Source organism: Antedon bifida, chromosome 1, assembly GCF_963402885.1.
Source record: "Antedon bifida chromosome 1, ecAntBifi1.1, whole genome shotgun sequence".
Taxonomy (NCBI): Eukaryota; Metazoa; Echinodermata; class Crinoidea; order Comatulida; family Antedonidae; genus Antedon; species Antedon bifida.
This window is the reverse complement of record NC_136226.1, coordinates 5,810,783-5,828,677: the sequence shown is the minus strand read 5'-3', so window position 1 is coordinate 5,828,677 and position 17,895 is coordinate 5,810,783. Positions and strand designations below refer to the sequence as shown.

Here is a 17,895-nt window from a genome sequence, read left to right as displayed (position 1 = left end):
TTATTTGTCTTGTTGCTTACCTTCCTGATGTTAATGTTATCAATTTTGTTTTGATGTATTAATAAAGAATTGAATTGTTTACGGTTTGTTTGTTTGTAACACTTTTTCGGTTTAGACTATAAGAAAAGAATCATGACCCACCCACAGAAAGCATTATTAATACAGTATTTCTGCATGGGTATTATTTGTATAAAATAAATAAGTAAAATTGCAATCGAAAAGTAGGACAAACTGTATAGCCTCGGGACTCGTAGTAACTCGTATTATTGTTTTACTTTCTCTTCTGGTAATTCCCAGAAACGACTTTGACAAGCAAGAAGTGTATACATGTATTATAAAACATTACTTGTACAATAAAAATGGAACTGACTGAGAGGGTCTGCACACTGTAACAGAAAAGAGTTATTTTTAAAACCCATAAATAGTACAAACAAATTAATTTTCTAATAATATTATTCTGCAACGTACCAGATCATGTCTATTTTAAGACGTTTGGGGGTTACGCCCTTCTTCAAGACACAACACATTCCGCTGTGGTTCCTTAATCATTCACTTGACGTTTCCCGTAAGTGTATGAACATTACTAATTCTAAATGCATTATCAAATGGGTGATAGGCCTACTTTCTTTATCGATCAAACAGTAAAATAATATTCATATGAGTTAAAATAAATGATTAATGACAATTACCATAAAGCGTTGTTGATACTACACTCTAGTAGCTTCCATGCGGGCTTATATCTCCTTTTCTGTATTGTACCAGCTGATTCAGCTGCTGTCATTAGGTAGATCATAACTGACCATTGAAAGTAATAATTGTAGGTGTCTTGTCCATTTATCGTTGGCGATGTTCCTCATAAGTAAGTATTGGTGAAAATATGAGGCAAACATTGAATATTATTTATAAGGCGGAAAAAACATAAACAGTAGGCTAATTTTAAAAAATTCTAATAAATATTTAATATATATTGCTGCAAGCCCAACTACTGATGAAATAATTCTTTTTTAGGCCTATATTATTACATTTTTTTTACTTGCGGATTTATATTCTGAAAAAAAATTACTTTAAAATTATCTCAATCAGATAACATCAGAAACAACGTCAACAATAACATTTGATCTTATCACATTTCATATATCCGTCACGAAAACACGAAATGTTCTGCTACGTCCGAACCTATATTTTTCAAATAGTAATTTTGATTTCATTGCTGAATATAAAAGTTAAGATATTTTCACAGACACTTGATTACTTATTCACAATTCCGAGTTAAAAATATATGACATACAAACATTGAATATCAAGGTGTTTTCGGTGTTAATTCGGCGGGTTTTGTTATGTTTTAATTGTGTCTTTTATTTATAGAGCTATATCCATATCCTGCACGGCAGGATCATCGACCTTGAAATCCCACCGGACTCTATAACTACCACCATCGTCTTCCCGATCGACGTACTTCGGTACTCCGAAACTGAAATTTTCAATTCCGAACTCTTCAGCCGATTGTTCATCACCAAAAATTTGAGGAGTATCCAAAAACTTTACACTTCTGTTCCTATTTATGACGTCATAATCATAGTCAGGTTCATCTATATCACTGTGAGCAGCACTGGAGAATGCTCGGTCAAACACCGAATGTTGACTTGTGGAGCCTATTGACCCTCGACCACTCATTAAGTTTGATTCTGCTGGATGACTACTAAAAAATGGTGCTTCGTTTAGTTCACTGTTGACAAAAAAACGGCCACGTGTTGCTGATACATCAGCGACAGGGATACCGCCATTCAGACGCGTGTGTTTGTTGTCCTCAAAACCGAACAACTGAATGTCTTGATTCTGTCTCCTCCTAAGAATTAGATTAATACATTTTTTATTTCACAATTTTTAAGCGATAACAATAAGGAAATACAAATGCAATTGTTTTTTTCTTTTACATTAGTGATTCTTAAGTGTTGTACTTTAGATAGGCCTATCATTTTGTGTCATAATGATGTTAATTATGTTAATATGTTTAAGTAAATAAAGTATTTAACTTACCGCCACCGCCGACGTCGTTTTCTCCACAATTTACAAATAAACACAATCAATATTATCGATAGTACAATCAGGAAAAAACTTGCTCCAATTAGCACCATTGCAATTACCGTCTCATTGGCTGTAACATTTAATTCAATAAAATATTAACGTTTGTGTAAACCGATGTAGTTTACATGCTACATGTGAAGTTAAGAATTTCATGTGTTAGCATAATGTTTAAAGATTGGTTTAAGAAACTTTATTCTGATATACAGAAATTTCGATTTAAAAAGATAAGTACATCTTTCTAACATTTATCATTTTAAACAGTAAGGCTTAACATAAAAAGAACATTTCAAATAGTTTTTAAAAAGAAACTAAAAATCCTAAAATCCAAATTACTATCACAATCGACTATAAAGTAAAATCTTCGCTTAATATTTAGGCAAGATATTGTTAGATGAATTATACTTTACTTACATCCTGTATTTACTGGTTCAACATCGACTGTGGTGTTCCTGCAATATTGAATTTACACGTAATATAAATTTTTAACCGAATAAAAAAAGAAGTTAATATAATCGAAGGGTATAAACGGTTTCGATGTATTTATTGTATGAACGTATAACGTACTTGCAAATTAAGTTTTTGCCATCTTCGTCAACTTCACATTCTCCATTTTGACAAAAATCTGCATTTTCTTGACAAGATAAGACACATTTTGAATCTTCTACGTAGCAATTTAAGTCTACTGGACAGGGAAGAATTGAACACTGATCCACATCTTCATATGTACCTGTAAAATAAATCAATAAAATTACAGTTTTCTAGTGTGTAGGCCAGTTGACAAACTGCAGAAAACAAGTTTGCAAACTCAAGCAATTTCTAGTTTGTAAAACTCGAGCAACTCCTACTTTGTAAAACATAAGTAACTCCTAGTTTGTAAAACCATGCTTAGTGTGATTATTACAAAACACAAGATGTTGAAAATGTTTTCAATTATCTTTTACCTGCATTAAAATAACTCCCCATAAAATATTTGACAATTGTACCGTATTCTTGTTATTAATTATAAATCACTTCTTTTTTGATATCCACTTTTAGTGAACCGGCCAAATCATCTTTCATTCATATCACCTCAATTGTAGGCCTACTTCCCCACGCCCCATGAACCATTAATCGCCGTTTTTTCAAATCATACCAGGGAAGAGTGAATATAAGTTATACCTTCACTGCTCAGTGTCTGTATACTTGAGACTGTGAAGTTTCCTATACCGCCATTTTCTTCTACCAGTGTGTATATTTCGCCAACAGTAGCAGTCTTTTCTTCCTCACTGAGTGCATTTTCGAATACAAGCTCTGTTTCCGATATTACACTCCCCTTTCTGTTAAGAAAAAACACATTTTAAAAAGGAATTTATTTGTATAAACATTTACGAATTGTTAATATTACATTTTTAAACAAAATGGAACTCCAAAATTCACACAACAAACTGATTCACAGGTGGAATTCATTATTCGGTCTTGATCGCTTGTTCATCAATACAAACTAAAGAGGGCGGTTTTAATTTTGAGGTTTAATGGATTCATGTTGTATGTTAATACTCCGCTCGAGTTAATTTCCTTCAATAAGCTCTACTTGAGAAAGAAATCATTGTCGAAAGAAAGGATTGTTGATCTCCATCAGAAGGCGGATGGAGGGACATATTATTGCTCTTTTGAACAAAGTGCTATGACATTGATGATTTTAAAATATTTTTGAAAGAAGGTGCAATAGTGTAAATAATTCCATAGGAAGAAAACTATTGATTATCATTCAATTGTGAATAATAGCCTCTTAGTTTATTTGTATGGAGAATGTATAATATTTGGCCAAATTATTAACATATTTTAAGAACAATATTTATGACGTTGTTTCATTTTGTGCATGGTACCCTCCACTACGAACTCTCATCGTAAGTTATTTACCAGTATAAATTACATATTCATTAAATCTATAGGATTATTGTAATTACTGGATATATTGAATATACAGACGATCATCATCAATCAATGTATGACGGTAGGTAAACTATGACAACTAAGACTGTTGAATAATAACAATAAAATCATTAAAATGTCAATCAGTGCGACAGATATTATTACTGTACCAACATTGCCAATTCCGGAATAAAGATATAAGATATCGATCGTCAATATAGCATGTTTGTTATAATAATAATCTATTGGAAACTTCACTTTTACAACAGTGGCACACTTTGATGATAAAGGTACGTCCAAATAATAACTTAAAATGAAGCAAAATAAATGCAAAAAAAATAGCATGTGAGAAATACAGCAGACAAAAATAAAAAAGAGTATTAACTTTCCATTCTTTTGTTTTGTAATGATTATTTATGTATGTTTATGTTTTTGTGAATGGAAATAAAGAAACAAACACACTTGAATGAATCAAAATAAATGTAAAAATAAATGAACTTCTAAACAAATACTATTTGCAAGAGTTGAAAAGTCACTCAAACGGAGTTCTATGTACGAACGTTAAAATATGTAACACATTAAACCAGTTTTCTTCTTTTTGTTGACAATGTTTTGTTATGCAAGTTTTTATTTGTTTCATGTTATGTAATAGCTGGTAGGTGTATCGCAAGATACCATAGCAATATTTAGTGCGATTCTTATTGAAAAGGCCTATTAATGTTTGTTTTTTGGGGGTTTTTTTTTCTTTCTTTTTTTTTTTGCTTTGAAAATTTGATCGAATCAATCAGACTGGAAAAACAACTAAATTGTATTGTTATTGTAGATGTTTCATAAACAAATAATAAATGTTTTGTATTCGTTGAATAGGGGAAAATATAAGGCTGAAAAGTGTGTAGTTTTCAACTTACGAGAAACCAATAATTTTACATTCTTGAAATCCTTCCCACGTTGAATAGACGTCTTCCATCTAAAACAAAATTAGTTTTATTAATTCAATTTGATTAAAGCAAAAACTGTTAAATAAATCATGATATGCACGTTTTTATTAATTTTACTGAATAAAATGAATAATAGTACATTAATATATGCATTAAAACGTGTACGTTACAGGTAATGGGTTTTCTAACTAAGCTATGTAGATGAGTTTAATCCATTATTTAAAATGCAGGTGTTTGGCATTTTCAATACATGATCTCTATTTACAATAATATTAATGTCCTGGCAGGTTATTTTTGTCAATATATTTCTGCTTGTCTGCCATGACTAAATGATTTTCCACCAAACATTCATCTCTTGAAAACCTTTTTAAGAATCATCAATGCACTAGGCCTATTTATCAATATACTTGAAATTGAAATACTCATATAAGAATGATTTGTGAACAATACACAAAACCAGAACAATATTCATTATGAATTATTACGTTACGAAGCTATATGTGGTTCCTGTAACGTTTAGCAGGAAGACATGGTGATCTCCTATCAAAGTTTATGTGTCAAAAAATGCGATGTGTCCAAATATTGACATGATGATGTCATATCACTATCATGACCATATCACTACCATGAGCACGTCACATTTTTTTGTCACATAAAGTTTGATAGTGAAGACAGAGCTTTACACACTTATTTTGATTCAAACTTATATTATTGTAAAATAATATTCACCGTTGTTTGTAGGCTATCAGCTAACTCCATGAATTCATTTGATGTTGGGTCGTTCAACGAATCTGTGAATTCTAGACTTGTAATAGTCATTTTAAAAACTACGGAAGTATCTGAAAAATGAAAAAATAAACTTTATTAATTCTCAATATCCTATACGTATTATTATACTTGATTACAGGAAATATAACGATGATTGCAAACAATTATCGTAACAAGAAAACAGCTAGATAACTTCGATCAATTATGACTATTGCACATGTTTAGCATGATAATCATTGACGTAACAAGACACACATCGCAAATACAGTCAGTGCCAATTTGTGCTTTCCAACATTACAGAAATTCGAATTAAATTTAAAGATTATCATCATTATAAAATGGCCGACAAAATACTGTTGGATTTCAACCATTGAGATGTATTTAAAAAGCGAGGGCGGGGTATTAAGCAAGCTCTTACAAACAAAGGTTAACACAAATTAGGCAAATTTGTTTATAATAATTACCATTTTTACAATTCAAATGCGCAATAAAAATTCTTAATATCAAGCTTATCTTTCGACAGGTGCAACTCACCTACAAGATTGGTTACCATGGTATTGGCATTTCCGTCGTGAATCTCAATGTCGGCGGTGATCGTTGCCGTTGCTATAGGAGGAGTTGTTGTCTGGGAATAATATTTATCATCATAAAGCGTTGAGTCTGATACAACCTCAGTTATTAAATCTTCTAGTTCTACTGTTGTTTCTAAAAATTGCATCACTTCTGTGGTTAATTCTGTTGTAGGCCTACTACCTTCAAAAGTTGTTTTTTCTTGCACATTAGTAGCAGGGGGAAGACTCGTCTCAGAGAGATTATAGTTGGTCTGTTCGGTAGACTGAGTTGAAAATGTAACATCAGTTATATTGAACGTAGACCTAATCACTGAAAGATTTGTAGGAATGACTTCAGAGTCGTTTTTGGTCGATGTAAAGGGTATTTCTTTAGCAGTAGTTACCTGCGTTTGGGTTTCTTGACGTACCGGTACATATGTGGAGAGATCCTCGAAGTAATCAGACGTAGTATCTGGCTTTTCGGTTATTATCGTTGTTAAAATCGTGACATTTGGTAATGTTGTAGTTTCAGTAATGTTTGAAGATTCTATAGAATACGTAGTAGCTGTCGTATTCATAGATTCTGATGGCGGAAACGTTCTATTTGTAATTTTTAATAAATAGTCTGTATATCTTAGAGTCGAATTATTCAAATCAACTGGTGTAACTGTTTCTTCTTCTATTGAATCATCTTCGGTTGTGATATGAACAGTAGGAATAATCGGTTCAAATGTTTCAGTTGATATTGACGTCTGATACACTTCCGTTACATATGGTTCGTCTGTCGATTCAACAACCTGTTCCTTGAGGACGTCTGATTTCTCTCGTACCCAATATATTGATACATTTTTTACAATTGTTGCACTTAAAAGTAAAGAAATACAAATGATATTATTTTTCAATTTTGAACAACTATAAATATTGTATGAAATGATGATTATGATGGTGGTATCAATAATGATGATGATGATGATGAGTGACTATTATTCAGAGAATGCCAAGATGCCGATGTTTATGAGAATGTTGACGATGTTGAAAAGAACGTTTATGATGATGTTTTCACAAAAAAAGCACTTAAACTTACTAGAATTTAATTTTTCCAATAAATTCTTGAGGAGCAACCCAATCTACTTCAATGCGTTGCTTATCGCTAGCATTTGTGTGAGTAACTGTAGAATTGGATATATTATTGCACGTAAGGTATTGAAGCGTCTCCGGTAATCGACTGAAACTTCCTTGTGGAATGGAGTTTTCTGTACCGGTCGTTCTGGCCTGTAGCATTACACCTTTAAAATAATCGGTCCCACTTATTGTAACTGCAATAAATATGAATAATAATGTTAGTATTGTGCTACCTTTGTGTGGGTGTAAACCCCTAAATCAAAACCTGTTCTGATTCATCAAAGAATATTCTGTTTTTCTATTGTACTATATAAAGGCATTGTAAGATTATGATTGTGTGCTACGTTTTATTACAACTTACAGATAATGATAGCAAGTTGAATATTCGATATCTACACTAAGTACGTAATAATGCTATTTAATAGGCCTAATTACCAACAAGCCCTACTCTAAAACATGATATTAGCCTTAACCAATTAATTGAACAGATATGTATGTTATATTACAAACAAAATACTGTATAACGACAATAACCATATACTTTTACAAAACATACTAAATACAATGTTTTACCTGTAATTATTTGACCAGGTGAATAATACGCGGAAGACATCGAGATTGTATAAGGACTTGCTGATGTCTGTTTTGAATTGTTATGACCCTTATTAGGAGACATTTTACTACAAGCGTCTTCGGGTGCCCCATAAGGGTATGCTGCTGCAGTAACAAACATAGCCACTTGAATAAGCCCTGTAACATAAAAATTGCCTGTCCTCATTTCTAGATGAAAGAAAGAATCCGTATTGCATTTCTCAGGTTCTGGCCTACATTGTCATCATAATAATGCGGTTTTCGCACAGCGAAGATACATAGACCTATTAATATCGTACATGGTTCTTGAAACAACATTTATGATATAGAATCATAATGTTAGCACGCATAAATCAACTGTTTACACATATTGCTAACGCGTTATGACTTTGTCCACATTCACCTGTCGCTTCCGAAATATATCACCATTAATACCGTAATATTCGATTAGTTACCGTGGTTATCAGTTACACAGCCTACATATTAACGTAGATACTAGTAGTAGTAGTTACAGTACTCAAAATTAAGCAGCACATGGACAACATAGAATTCATTCACACCTTCTTCAATGTCTGTTGTTGTGAAGATGTACAGTCACAGTCCATAGTAGTTTTTGTGTTGATTCTTTAGCGTTGTATTTTTGTGTACGTTTTATTATTGTTAACCCACGGTTTAATATTGAACGCTTTTGTGGTTTTCATTCATTATGGGCGGAGGTGCAGTATGATCACCGGAGCATAAAATGTTTTGTTCTCACGCCTATTGTGTGTGCAGTGGAAAGAGGGCGCTCAAGTATTTTCTCCAAAAACAAAACTGAAAGCGGTCAATGATGATCGTGACATGGGTATTGGTGGCGCTGCTTCCTTCGCTACATGTTTAACAACTCCGATGCATGTTTATTACAAAGATAATCAGAGACTCTACTTTTCAAGACGTTTAGAGAAAGTCATGCATGCAATAGACTTGTGGTGGTGGTGGTTGCAAAACAGAATACGAAAAAATAATTATGGTTATAAAAAAGTGACTGATAAAAAAAAATTGGAACTATAAGTAGGCCTAGTAAAAAGATAATGAAATTGTAAACACTGCTATTGGGAAAACACAAAACAGTTATATATCAACTCTCTTAATAAATACTTACTGTAGTTTGTCAAAAAATCCGGGAGGTCAGCTTATTCGAAATGGAAAACGAATAGATTAGGATGACAAGTTATTTTCTTTCATCTACGATGAACGGAAACGTTAATGTAAACTCAAATTTGTTGGTTTTGATTTGTAATTTCTGGGGTTTCTACATACTTTTTGGAACCGTTTTAAGTAACTTTTAACCTAGAAGTTGAATTCATTGTATTTTAATTGTATTTATATATTAACCTACAATGTGTATGTGTGTATGACCTGAATAGAAGAGAAAGAGAGCACTACGGCACCTAACGGGTGGTTAATGTATGTTTAGTAAATTACTATTCCCTGCTTATACTATCTAACCGGGGCTGTCGCGTGACAAACTTTTAATTTTGATAATGTAATATAAAATATTACCAATTTTATCCCCTGCATTATGCCTAATGTATAATCAATGATAATAAAATAGATTAGATAATGTCAAATAGTATCACCAGTGCGATTTGTAGGCCTAATGTACACTATTGTAACGAGCTTCGCTCTTACGGTTATCCATCCAAATAAGTTGTTTATCTCAGAAATTGAAATGGTATTGTCATGGAAACAAGATCGATTGTGAAACAATAATAAGATTATACAAAATTCATTCAATTTATATGATAATGTAACTTAATTGTTACTCAATTGCCTACATATTCATTATGTCTCAATTGACAATAAAAAAAAAGATTAAAAATATCAAATTGTATCGCCACCAATCATTGTTATTATTTTTTTATTCGAATATAAAACTACACTGTATTGTCACGAGAACAGGATAGGTTGATGACAAAATAATTAGTTTTACAATAATCCATTCAGTTTGATAATCTAACATAAAAATATTGTTTATAATTATAATATATATACTTCTGAGTTAGGTAGATTACCACTTTCTTTGGATTGTTTAGTTACAGTTATAAGATTTTGGTTACATATTATTACTTTAGATCATGACAGATTCATTTTTAAGTGTTATGAGTTTCAACTTAGAAAAGTTACCCGTAATGAGAATTGTTGGGCACAACAGGTCAAACACTTACTTTTTTCTACTGGTTTTGGTTATATATGGTTACAACAATATGTTAATAGTAAAGGTTTATTTTTGAGAGAATTTAAGTTGCGCTTATGTGATATTGAAAAACAAAAATGCATTCAAAAATTTAGTTTACATAATAAGTTAAAGCTCTTTTATCTTTATAAAAAAGAAATATGTTTAAGTTATCACTTGACCAACATCATTAATTTTAAACAAAGAAGATTATTAACTAAGTTACGTTTAGGGATATTAGAGCTAGAAATTGAAAATGGCAGATGGGAGGGTGTAGAAAGGTATAAGAGAACGTGTAAATTATGTAAAAAGAACATTATTGAGGATGAATATCATTTTATTTTGCAATGCACATTTTACAATGATTTAAGAAAAAGTTTTATTCCAAGATTTATTCGTGTTTTTCCTTCTATTAATAAGATATGTTTATTACTTTCCAACACAAATTTTACTTATAATTTAGGAAAATACGTCTACTTTGCTTTTGAAAGAAGAAACCATTTTTAAGTTATAGTTATTTTTTATTTGTTTGTATTAGGGCCAAAGGCCAATATACATTGAAATGATAAATTCCCTGAAAAGGGAAAGAAAAAAAAAATATATAAAATAATTATAATTCAATCCATTTTATTTGTGCCTAGGCCTCTGGCCATAAAAAACTATTAACAATAAAATAGATATTAGAGAAAGTTGGCACTACTATAGTAGGCCTATAGTGTATTATTATTTTATTTATACATGATTGTATACAACTATATTTTTAAGCAAACAGTGAATTTAGTTGCTGAAACAACATTTGTGACCTGCCGGGGTTTTCCTTCCTTTCTGTATTTTTAAACTCAACAAACGCCTACAATTTAAAATCATGTGATGTGTGTTTGACTTCAATAATAAGACATGAAACCATTAATAACGGAATTCTTTAATATATTTTCAAGTGTGACCCTGTAATATTCTATCGAATATACCACTGACATATTAATAAATAATGTCGCATATAAACAGGCTCTCAATTGAAGTAACAGGAAATTGCAAAATTGTTGGATTTAATGAATAATCTTTTTTGAAAAGAAAAATATTCTGTTGGGTCTTATAGAAAAAAGTCGCATTGAAATTGGTGGGTAGTTCCACAATGTTGAAGCTGCCACAGCAAAACAAACTCTCCGACAGGAAGGCCTACTTGGTATCGCAAGCTGACAGTGACGAAAGATAAATCCGGGTATGCCGATAAATCTGCACACGGTACTAATCATTTCAACATTCTATTCACTTCATCTCTCTTTTTTCGGACTTCATATGCATAAACAGTACATAATTAATGAAAGTTGCTTAACAATATAGATAACAGTTTACATTGACTTACTAAAAAAAACAAAAGCTCATTTCATTCATTTTTTGTATGAAAACAGATTTTCTTGAAATGACAAGAAAAAAGTGCACTTTCCTAACATCCAATTTTTATTATAACTTTTTTTTTATATATATTTTAATCTCGGTCACGAAGCATTAATAATATCGCGGATCTCTTTCAGGTTTAAATCAGAAACCCGTCTATTCCAATTTTTATAATTAGAAATTTCTTTGCTAAATGTACTGCTATTGAAATCCAGACAATTCACCATAACTTTTCTTAAGACTATAAATAGATCAACAATCAACAATTGAGTAATAAAGTGAGTCTCTATGCAACCAATTAATTTATAAATCCTCATATAACCTTACTGATTACAGAATAGCACATGGTATTGGTCATGTTTATTAAATGCTTATTCTTTAAATTGATAATCGATATTGAGATTATTGTTACGTTACAGCTAACTTCCGACGGTAACAATCAAGTACATGTTGGCAATTAGAAATAACTACTTTTTTACAGTCGCGCTTGATAGCATAAAACACAATCATCGCCATCGACTATAACACATCACACTGATCTTTAATGGAGTATGTACCTAATATGTGTCCACCTAACAAAATGTAAGTATTATTTTTAAGGGTACATAATAATATAGGTTTTGTTATTATATCAATAACAAACTTTGTGAATTACTGTAAGAAATTTGTAATTGGAAAGAAGCAAGCTCTCTATAATATATGGAACACACCGAAATTAGTAAAGATTTTAATCAAAACTCGATGTTTTCGTACTTTGACCCGACATGTTTGTGCGTGATTTGGTTTCTATTAGATTTATTTATTTATTTTATTAAAACATATTTAGGCAGGATAACATAATTCAGAAAAGAAAAGATCACACAATTTCTGTTTTTCAATATGGTCCTGCAATGAAACAACTTTAAAACAAAGAAAAAAATATAACATATTAAAGATGTATTGTCCGACTCAGTTTTTGCATAGGGCAATTTAATGTCTCATAATATTTATTCACTTTGATAAAAATGTGATCAAACCTTACAGTCAAAAGGTTTTTGGTAAAAACTGCTTATTATTGCCTGAATACATTGACTTTGAACTTTATTCAAACCATACAAAATTTCCTCATATTAGCCTACAGTGTGTAAATTTAGCATAATTATTTGCTAATATCGAATCAACTTTGTATTACACAGATAATGGTGACGAAAGCGATTTTGTGGGTTGTTCTTCTTAATCTAATAAATGGTCTTTTCAATACTGAAGCAAAGGGTAAAAATTGTTTATATTTGGAATACTGTATTAACAAAATAACAACTGAATAACACAAATATCTTATTTAAATCTTTATTAAATCTTAAAGCCAACCTGTGTTTCCTCATTATCTCCCTATTACCGAATTGTAAACTGTGTTTATTATTTTAGAATGTGGAATTGACAACCGTAAATACGGCGTAATTCATCTGCCGACGAATACTAACTTTAACATTGACGTGGATTTGACTACAAATGACACAAGTTATCTGCATTTATTCTTTACGTTAGATTTTACAAAAAAGACTGTATATGACATTCAAATAAGAAGAGTTGATTCAATGGTGTACGAATTTAAATGTTCACAGAATGGGGAGTTTAACACAATAACAAATGTTACAGCTGAAAACGTTACAATTTCATATATGAATAATGAAGTTATTAAAGTTCAAAATATGGATGGGAGCATAATAAAGGTATTTGAATTCACAAAAACTTTGAAGTACTTTTGGTATGACGCGGGGATACCAATTTCAGGATGCAAAATAGGTATGAAAATAACTAAAACTAGCAAATGTTATTTAGAAATGTATCCATTATGTTAAAGCGAGAATTTTGAAATATTATGAAAAACTATTAGGAAAAAAAACAATTGTGCGCTATAATTGGAAATGATGTTGAACGAATTAATCTATATGAAACTATGACATAAACTAAACAATACTGAACTAAAACAATACTTTATTTATTTCGGTTATTTCGGTTATGGCTGGCGTATAGATAGAAAGGGGATAATCTATGGAACGCCAGCCGCGCTAAAAACTGATTGTGGATCCTATCGGTTGATATTTCAATTGCTAAATTATTGTGCGCAGTATCAATACAAATTCAAGAAAAATTTATTTTGGCTTTACAGAGATTTTTTTTACAACACTTATTATTGTAATAGATTGTATCCATTTATTTTTTAAGAATTTGGAAGTGAATGCATGGTGGAAGTTGGTAACGAAACTCAGAATCTTGAGGCAAATTGTGTACTAAATCCTTGCATTTGGCAGTTCGAACAAGAACAAGGAATACTTGAGAATTGTACAAACTGTGCACACATACTTGCTGACTGTGATCATTATAGATCACTGCATATGGGACTAATGCAAAATCACCATACACCACGAACAAATGATATGATTGAAAATCCAATTACCGTACCAATTACATCTGATGTGTTTTCAACTCCTCAACATAATCCGGCTGGAGAATCTGGTAACCCCACTCAGGAGGATTGGATTGAAATTGAAACAATGACTGTACTTGACGAAAGTGTTACTGAAAAGAGAGGCACAACAGAGATTAGAAGATTGGATCAAACTACTTCATCCGATTCTTATACCACTGAAACCAACGGCGAACACTTGACAGCGCCGTTGAGTGATGAAGGTAAAATTAAATTACACACAAACTGTAAATATAATGTATGAAGAGAAAGAAGACAAAACATGACCTTCTTGTGTAAGCTGACGTAATCATTATCTCAATGATACTAGGGTATAAATTGAGTATAATACATTGAAAGCGCAGCCTATTGGATAAATTCCGAGTAATATTCAACACAATTAACTAAAGTGTAGGCCTGTATTACTAAAATGTATTTCTTTTAAAGATGTATTGTTCCCCAAAGACATGCAAAATAAAGATTAACAAAATCAGACCATCAGACCTGTAGACCAGTAGTTTTAATAAATATCACTTATAAAAAGACAAAAGAAATAGTTAATTTTAAGCAAAAACCAGTATGTTTTGCTTTTAATTACATTTTTTCACGGTAAATAATTTTTAAAAGTGAATAACTATTAAGTGACATTAAAATAGCATATTCAACAAAAAATATATCTTTAATCTCAAAAACATTAAAAACTTCGATAATATCTTCATTTGTATGTCTATGGTGGCCATAAACATTGAAACTCATTTTCTAATCTACAGTACTGGGTTATATTATAATATTTCTACTCTACTAATATGTAAAAATAACATAAATTTGACAGCAAATGACTTTTAGTGACGATCAACTAGCATAAATGTGTCAATAGGTCACATTTACAAAGAAAACTTCAACAGATTAATTCTATATAATATTCTAATTATAAATATGATTTATGACCTTCCAGACGCGTATATTACTTAAATTATTTTTAATTCAGCGATAGTAATTGGCAAAAAATATGCAATTGGTGACGAATTAAATATAGTTTTGATGTTCTTATTATTTACAAGTGACAACAACCGACACAGTTTATCGTGAAACGGCAAACCCGGTTATTCAATACACAGTTGAGGAAAATACACAAGGTAAGTACCGTATCGTAAAGCTCTGTCTACACTATCAAACTAGTTTGACAAAAATAGTGTGATGTGCCCAAATATATGATATGACATCATCATGTTCATGCGCATCACATTTTTTTGTCACATAAAGTTGGATAGTGTGGACAGAGCTTAAGAGAAATCATTCAAATATTAATTGATGTGATAAGTTAGCAACTAATAATGATTTTCCAAAGATGTTCAACAATAAACATTATACGCAGTTCCAAAACTGTAAAAACGTAATAAAATGTGGATTCATCTGTATCTGAATCGAGAGCTTTGTCTTAAAGCCAGCTCAGACATCATCGCCCGACAAGACGAGTGGTCTTGGGTTTTTAGGTCGTCGTGAGAACATTAAACATAATAATAGTAATATCCTGGATTTATTGTGAAACCTCTAAACGCTGAACATTATTACCCCAGTCATTTTTTCCTGATCAAACATGTATGGAAACATACTCCCATAATGCAGCTAGTAATCAGCGCAAAATTGTGTCTTGATTTAACCGGGTTCCATTTATACACCTGGGTGGAGAGAGGCAAACGTAAGTAAAGTATCTTGCCTAATACAAGCAATGCGGCGAGAGAGTTGGATTCGAACCTCGATCTCACGAACAGTAGTCGAACGTCCAACACACACTGTGCCACACGCCCTTACACACAACATGTTTAGTTTCTCCCAAAGAGACGGTTCGTCGGGCCTCGTCGTACGATTGTTCTCATACTATTTCTTGTATATTGTTATTGTAATGTTTTACCAAATAAATGAATGAATGAACCATAAGTCTTCTCTAAAGATGTTAATCAATATCTTTAAATTAAAAAATATAGGTTGTTGCTCATTGGAGACTAACTGATGAACCTCACAGATCTCAATTCTATTTGTGAAGTCCATGTACACTATCGTGATTACTAAAATAAAGGAAATAAATTAAAATAAAGAGGATATTTAAACGATTGCCTAATTTGTTTGTAGGAATGATGACTGAGACTAATGTTAGTAGTAGCATCACAGACACACTGGCTATCGCAACCACGACGGAAGAATTCAAGCCTAGTAAGTTTCGATGATTGCCAACACCAACAATAATCCTTGTTACAATCGCTAATGTATAGAAAACGCCAGCAATGTAGAAACACCAACCGCTTATGTAGTAAATAAAAAATCAACACCAGCTAATGTAGAACGGTCAACAGCTACATTAGCCTGGGAGGCAATTTCCTGTTACTACATAAACTGTTGGTGTTTCTACATTAGCGGTGGATTGTTCTACATTAGCGATTGTGATAATCCTCACTATTTTTCTTTGATACAAATGAGCAGTCTGCACCATAACTTTGCAACGTATTGGCAGTATTTGTTTCTCTCCATACAAACAAAACATATACCAGACACAGCCTATTGATACTATTTACGGGCTTTCCAGGCCCTATAGAGAGAAATATAGCTATCTATATTTCTCTCTAGCTAGCTATTCACCGTCGGTAGAGTCTGAACATGGACCTATTTAAATTAGGTCCAGGGTCTGAACTGGTTTTTGGTATTGGTATTGGTATTGGTAAATGAAGAATGGTACTACAAAAATTTAAGTTTGATAGTACATATATGTTGTTTTTTCCATTAAAAACACCTTTCCACATACAACCCAGTGTACGAGCCTAGTTATAATGATAACAATCTTGTTCCAAAAGAGAGACCAAGTCGACAAAACTCATCTAGTATAGGACACACCGTAAGGCTGTAATCCTCTTTGTGTTCCACAAAAACAGATTTAAATAATGCGAAACGTTTATTTTCAGGTCATTCTTGGACAACAGGTCTCTTAATTATGACAACGTTGACCGCAGCTGTAGTTGTAGCTTTTCTGGTTGGATGTATTTGCGCGATACACGGTCTGCTATTTAAAAAAAGAAAAAGACGTAAAGTAACGCCGGAAGAGCAGCTCGCACAGAAATAATTCAAGAAAATATTCAATAAAAGGGTTTTTCTGTTCTGCTGTAATTGTTTTGAATTCTACAACAACCGAAAAGGCGTTTTCGATGGAACGTGACACGTATGTGTTATTTTTCATCATTTTTTAAGCGAATAGCGCCCGCATGTCAATGCTCAGATTCGTCTCATATTGGTTCGTAGCCTTGGTTCCAGACGGAGTTTTTGTAAAAAGATAAATATGTTGGCACATATGGCGTTTCATACGTATACTACTTGTATTTTCAGACAAAAATCAAAATAAAACCATTTTAAACGACAATAAATACTGACTTGAGGCTAGTCTAATTGGTTCGTTTTAGGCCACTTTAAAGCATTTTAACAAAATTCAACGTCTTATACCAACATTTCTTCAAATAGGACTACATTAGTTGTAATATGTCAAATAGTCCTGTTTTTCAATCGTCAAATTGCGTTTAGAAAAAGTTGTGCTGTTTAGTAGTTTGTTAAATTCTTGTATTCTGCACCAAATGGAAAAGACACGTACGGCATGGCAAATGGTCACATGGCTTTTTAAATGAATACTGTAACACCGACAAACGTCAAATCAAAGTGAAAAGGTTATTTTTGGAATGAGGTTGCACAATTGCGCTTTTTTCTCTATTTACTTGAAGACAATCATCTTTGGCACGATGAGCACCTACAATCGATTGTGCTGTGGTAATTACGAACGTATAATATAGATTATACAAAAGTCAAAATGGTTTTAAAAACACAAACTACATACAA

The 17,895-nt window shown here is 31.9% G+C and overlaps 3 protein-coding genes across 3 annotated transcripts in view; 1 reads left to right on the top strand and 2 right to left on the bottom strand.

Moving 5' to 3' along the window:
- The window catches only part of LOC144839179 (uncharacterized), a 24,854-nt gene extending 10,811 nt beyond the window's left edge, over window positions 1-14,043 (bottom strand). The window contains exon 1 of the mRNA XM_078694510.1: window positions 14,019-14,043. The gene's annotated coding sequence lies outside the window, so the exon portion shown is untranslated. The remainder of the gene's footprint in view (window positions 1-14,018) is intronic.
- Window positions 861-8,593, bottom strand: LOC144852816 (uncharacterized). The gene is made up of 10 exons (XM_078710801.1): window positions 7,949-8,593; window positions 7,338-7,569; window positions 6,237-7,117; window positions 5,664-5,773; window positions 4,905-4,963; window positions 3,244-3,401; window positions 2,650-2,812; window positions 2,497-2,534; window positions 2,038-2,155; window positions 861-1,846 (listed from the first exon to the last, which is right to left on the bottom strand). The coding sequence occupies exons 1-10, from the start codon at window positions 8,151-8,153 to the stop codon at window positions 1,360-1,362; spliced, it is 2,451 nt and encodes an 816-aa protein (XP_078566927.1). The 5' UTR covers window positions 8,154-8,593; the 3' UTR covers window positions 861-1,359.
- Window positions 13,119-17,895, top strand: LOC144839201 (uncharacterized). Its single transcript, XM_078694519.1, has 5 exons — window positions 13,119-13,358; window positions 13,782-14,246; window positions 15,084-15,158; window positions 16,153-16,233; window positions 16,977-17,895. The coding sequence occupies exons 1-5, from the start codon at window positions 13,151-13,153 to the stop codon at window positions 17,132-17,134; spliced, it is 987 nt and encodes a 328-aa protein (XP_078550645.1). The 5' UTR covers window positions 13,119-13,150; the 3' UTR covers window positions 17,135-17,895.

Coding starts and splice junctions, on each gene's coding strand:
- LOC144839201 (XM_078694519.1), top strand. CDS start 13,151: ATGGTGTACGAATTTAAATGTTCACAGAATGGGGAGTTTAACACAATA. Junction 13,359..13,781: donor AATTTCAGGATGCAAAATAG/GTATGAAAATAA, acceptor TTATTTTTTAAG/AATTTGGAAGTGAATGCATG. Junction 16,234..16,976: donor GACGGAAGAATTCAAGCCTA/GTAAGTTTCGAT, acceptor GTTTATTTTCAG/GTCATTCTTGGACAACAGGT.
- LOC144852816 (XM_078710801.1), bottom strand. CDS start 8,153: ATGAGGACAGGCAATTTTTATGTTACAGGGCTTATTCAAGTGGCTATG. Junction 7,570..7,948: donor ACCTGGTCAAATAATTACAG/GTAAAACATTGT, acceptor TATTTATTGCAG/TTACAATAAGTGGGACCGAT. Junction 1,847..2,037: donor AAACGACGTCGGCGGTGGCG/GTAAGTTAAATA, acceptor TCTAATTCTTAG/GAGGAGACAGAATCAAGACA.